The following is a 4,943-nucleotide window of genomic DNA, read 5'->3' on the forward strand; positions in this document are numbered from 1 at the left end:
AAAGAGTCTTGTCCTGATGAAAGTGGCCAAAACTGCTCCTCCCGCAACCAAGAAATCCTAGGGGTATAAGCTGAAACCTACAAATGTATTGACAAGTCCCCGATTCTTTCCAAATTATCACTAACTTTATCAAATCCAATGGCAAGTATGTGACAACAGAATGTTTCCATCAAAAATTAAGACCAGCCTAATACATTTATTCTATTCATCTTCCAGTAATGTGATTGCAACTGAGGATATCTTGGGGAATTTTTCACCATTGGCTAGTTACTTCGAACGTATGGATAATCAAAGGGCGACAGACCTCTAAAGATTCCAAGTGTCTACTTAAAAGCTGTTAAGTGAAAAGTGATGAAATGGAGGACACCCACAATAATTCTTGGACTCCTGGAGATCCTAAGACATGCTACAAAAATAGGTCTTTATTCTTAGGAAAATATAGTCAGAGCTAGCTTCCTTATGCTATACATAAAATCTTAACATCAGAGGCAGTACAGATAGTACAGATAGTTTTTGAACTGATCTCCAAACAAGCACAAACCCACTACGTTGAAAAGAACAGGTAATTTGAGGTTTTTGGCAAAAGACAGTACTTCACACATCTAATCCAAATCAAAGGGCCTGCAGACAGTTTTCAGTGAGATGAAAGGAATGAAATAAATATAAATTCTACGGATAAATAAAAGACAATTTAAATAAGCTAACAGAACTAATTTTTTTAAATAAAAATACTAGTCAGGTACAAGCTTTTGTTTCTCAATGCCAGACTTCTAAATATTTACCAGACTACTGTTAATATTAAAAACCTAATCTTTGACCCAGAGAGTTAGTAATAATACTGGTTTGCATCTGCAAAATTTTCAAACTGAATGCTTCTGGTCCTGAAAAATATTTTAGGTGTATTACTGAAGGCAGACTGTGGTGCTAACAGAAGTCTTAAATACTTTTAAAAAGTGACAGACCCCAAAAGTCCATCTACTAATTTGCTAGTTTAAAAATGCCTGTGAGCACTGCTTCATAATTAGCATCTTAAGAAAAGTAGTGGCATGCCCTATTGAGTGGTATGATCACTGAGCAATTAATACACCTTAAAACAATATCCCCACAAGTCTGTTTCTTTTGTGTATTTGTCACTTAAGTTCTTTAGTCATTAATTTTACACCCACCAGTGAATTCCTATGGCCAGATGAAAATTTTGTGGTATACATAATTAGAGAGAAAATGATCATGGTGGGTATTCCTCTAAGTTTTACGAGCTTGAGAAGTTTTAGCACCCTCTCCTAAATGCATGAAGCCCTTCTATTTAATTTCTCCCCTTAAAATAGAGACTACGTAAAATACTCTGTAATCATAAGGGATCTTTTGCTATGTTTCTGACAACTTTTGGCTTCGCAGTCAAAAAAGCTGTTCTGAATGTGTCAATTTCTGCCTATCTAGCTTGATGTTCATTCTATTCTTTAAAAACTTTTATATACAATAACTCAGATCACCCCATCAATCCATTTCTATGTTGTTCCTATTTTATCATGAGGAAACTTTACATTTTAAGTCAGATTCACAGTAACTGGTTTCTTAAGCTAAAACTGCAATCATGAGTGTACAACAGTTTTGTGTGTGCACAATTTTCCCTTCATTTTTAACATCTGATTCAGTGGTAATGGCTAAAAACCTTCCACAAAAAGCATGCTTGGGAGAATATATCTAACAAAATTTTCTCACAAAGCAACTTTCTGAAAACTGATAACCTAAATTTATGATCACTTTTGATTGCCAAGTAGTCTGCAGAAACAAAATCTTGCGTCTGTTTTGGTTAGATAACTTTTCTTTTTAACATCAGAATGCTTTAAGAATACATTTTTTACCCCAAGGAAGGGACTTGACTCGGATTTAAGACCCTTTCCTTGACAATATACAAAATTTCTTTTAACTTATCACTGTCCATTCTTTGAAGCTGTCAAAGCCAAGAACCCATAAACAAATCACAAATAGCAATAACCTACATTAGTTAACATTCCCCCTTTAACATGTTGACATTTTTACTAAAGGATTAGTTATTTTTGCATTTCCATTTCTCATATCCCATGACATTCCATATAAATTGCATTATTGCTTTATAGGCCACACAACATTCAAAAGTATGTTTATATGCATTGCCTGTTTTGCCTTGATCTGATAAGACTTTGATACTGATTTTACTACAGAAATTTAAGTTTGAAAATACCACAGTTAGTATTTCTTCTCAGAACGTTAATTGTTCACATCACTAATCACTACATGCATATTTAGCTCTGATTATATTGCTCAAAAACTGCACCCATTATCAGAACAGTGCAAATGATATTTAATTTTAAAAGTAATTATAATGGCTTGAATTCAAAGTCATTCAAATGAACACTGTCAAGTAATTTCACTTGATGTGTATATATTTCATCACCACTGTTTACATTACCCTTCTTTAAGTATAACCATCAATTCTTCACAATTTCTTTTTATCAGTTTCCCTCCCAAGTCCCCAAACTAAGAATGCCAAATAGTCTTGAAAACCCAGAGCTCCATATTTTAATGTTTTCTTAAGAACACATTTGTGAACTCACAAAAGTGTTCCTCTTTCAACTTTGACAATGCAGTTCTTTAAGTAAACAAACCTGTCCTAAAATCCCAACAAGTAATTCTGAGAACTTAAACACCTTGACAGTGTCCCTTAAAAATGCTATGACAGTAAAGTGCCAATAGGCATGGCAATGACCTCTTAGATGGGATCATTTAACTCCTCGGAACTGGGAAATGCCAGCACCAAGGATTACACTGAGATTCAATTTTACTGAAGGCTACATTTAGTTTACCCACTTTCCACAACCTATTATGTTAGAATGAAATGTAAATGTTTTGTGTAGCCCTCAAACTTACACTAAGTTTTGAGAGAGATGTACTTTAAAAAAGCACGGGGTAATATATAAAATCAGTGGCAGAAAGTTTCATTAAGCACCAGGAACTAATTTTTGTCACCCCATACTCATTTTGTAGATAAGTTTCAATAACCGGCAAGGCACATTTACATATATTCCAATGAATACTTATTGACAAATTTTAAATTACACTCTATGTCCCAGCTATCCCAGTAACTGACATACAACATACTAAAATGATTTATTTAGATAACAAAAAACCAATTAATGTGAAACATACAGGCTATTGGCAACCACTATTCTAAAATTATGTAAGTACAAATAAACATACTGAAATGTGTGCAATTCTAAGTTTTTAAACCAGAAGATTTCTACACTAACACACATTTATATTAATGACACATAAAAAAAATAAAAACTTTATTACAAAAATAAGTTACACTCGCCTCCAGCTTACAGTATAAAACAATTTTATTTGCAGGAATGCAAAATGATTGTTTGCCATGAGCATTTTGAACATATGACATGTCTAATTTTCTTGTTAAATTTGCATTTACTGGGGAACTGGTGTGTATAAAACCTTAATTAAGTATAAGCTCTGATCTTCATCGTGGTGCCTATTGGGTATGTGATATAACTGCAGTATCCCTTTGGGGAAGGGGAGAGGGGATTTCTTTACACCAAGTCCTAATGAAACTATAATTTTCACTTTTTACTTTAAGCTATCAACTTAGGACTTGGCAAAAAAATTTTTGAGGGTGGTTCAATAGAGGATGCTTCACCACTGGACACTCACTGTCATCAAGGTGCTTTAGAAAATTAAAAACATAGCACAAATGATTGTACTCTACTCTACAAGTTATCATGACCTGCATAAGAAATGGAAAGCTGATTCACATGTTTATAGTGATCAGCAGTAAGAAATGCACTAATGAAACATACCTTTTACCTAAAAAGCTAAACTACAGCCATATACTAATTTCTATGATTTATGAAAAAAACTTCAAAATATCCAAATGTCAGGCTTCGCTGTACAACTGTCAGTTTTAGTCTGACTTTTTATAAAGGGACACTGCAGTATTTAGTACAAGTTCGGATGCACTTTTTTGAACATCTGATGTCTTACAAAAGTAACATCTTGCTAAACTATTATACATCCAAATAACTACAATATCTGAAGAAGCAAGGCTGCTTTTTCAGCCACAAAATACGACAAAAGCAAGGCCTGTTATGATGGTCATGAGGAAGTCTTACAAGCCTCTGAAACTAAAGGCAACTAAGAATGTTACATTTGGTATATTAAAATCTTACCCTCATATCATATTTAACAAGCCTTGCTTTTATCTACAAAGATTTTCTATGTACAGTACAGACAGGGTATAGTTCAATCCTCTGCTACTGAGGTAGTTAACCAACCCTTTTAAAAAGGTTCTGAAAAGAACCACTATCTGGAATGCCTGACTAACCAGCTCTGATGATTACACCTGAAACTGCATATCTGAACACAATTCAAAAGTGATTACTATAAAAAAGATATAGACAATCATGATTAACCTTGGTGAGCAGAAATAAAATTTAAGGATACCATCAGTGGCATTCATCTATACCACTGCAATAAAATTTAAATGCACAAATTCAAGAGAATATTTCAAAATACCACTGTTGGGATCCTTAATTTAAAAAAGGGGAAAAATCTACTTAGAGCAGATTTTTAAAAGAACTTTATTCTTTATTAAGATACCATGCTAGGAGTTATGAAGGATTTCTGTTGGAACACATTTTGAAAATAGAGTAGCTTTAGTTTAATAACTTGCACTGCAGAGAAAATTGTTAAAGAAATTCATATCAAAGTCCAAGTATTAGTTCAATGTCCCGTATTTGATTCCATGATCTTCATAGGAAGGTCTTCTGCAATAGAATATGCTCCTATACAGCCGAGATATTTAAGGTTGCTTGATTTCCTTACCATTACTCCACTGCAAGCTTCTGGTGTAATCCCACATAGCAAGTCAGTCTTCATTGTAACAGGTCAGGACC

At 33.7% G+C, this 4,943-nt stretch overlaps 1 protein-coding gene across 4 annotated transcripts in view; it reads right to left on the reverse strand.

Moving 5' to 3' along the window:
* Positions 1–400: 400 nt before the first annotated feature.
* The window catches only part of SYNCRIP (synaptotagmin binding cytoplasmic RNA interacting protein), a 35,404-nt gene continuing 30,861 nt past the window's right edge, over positions 401–4,943 (reverse strand). For 3 of the 4 annotated variants that reach the window (XM_003258302.4, XM_003258303.3, XM_004087614.2), the window contains one exon: positions 403–4,943. This exon is cut by the window's right edge and continues 21 nt beyond it. In XM_003258302.4, the coding sequence (XP_003258350.1) occupies positions 4,923–4,943 (21 nt within the window). In that variant the 3' untranslated portion in view covers positions 403–4,922. The other variant, XM_030809448.1, reaches the window with a different exon arrangement.

The sequence above is a fragment of the Nomascus leucogenys genome, chromosome 3, assembly GCF_006542625.1.
Source record: "Nomascus leucogenys isolate Asia chromosome 3, Asia_NLE_v1, whole genome shotgun sequence".
In the NCBI taxonomy this organism is placed as follows: Eukaryota; Metazoa; Chordata; class Mammalia; order Primates; family Hylobatidae; genus Nomascus; species Nomascus leucogenys.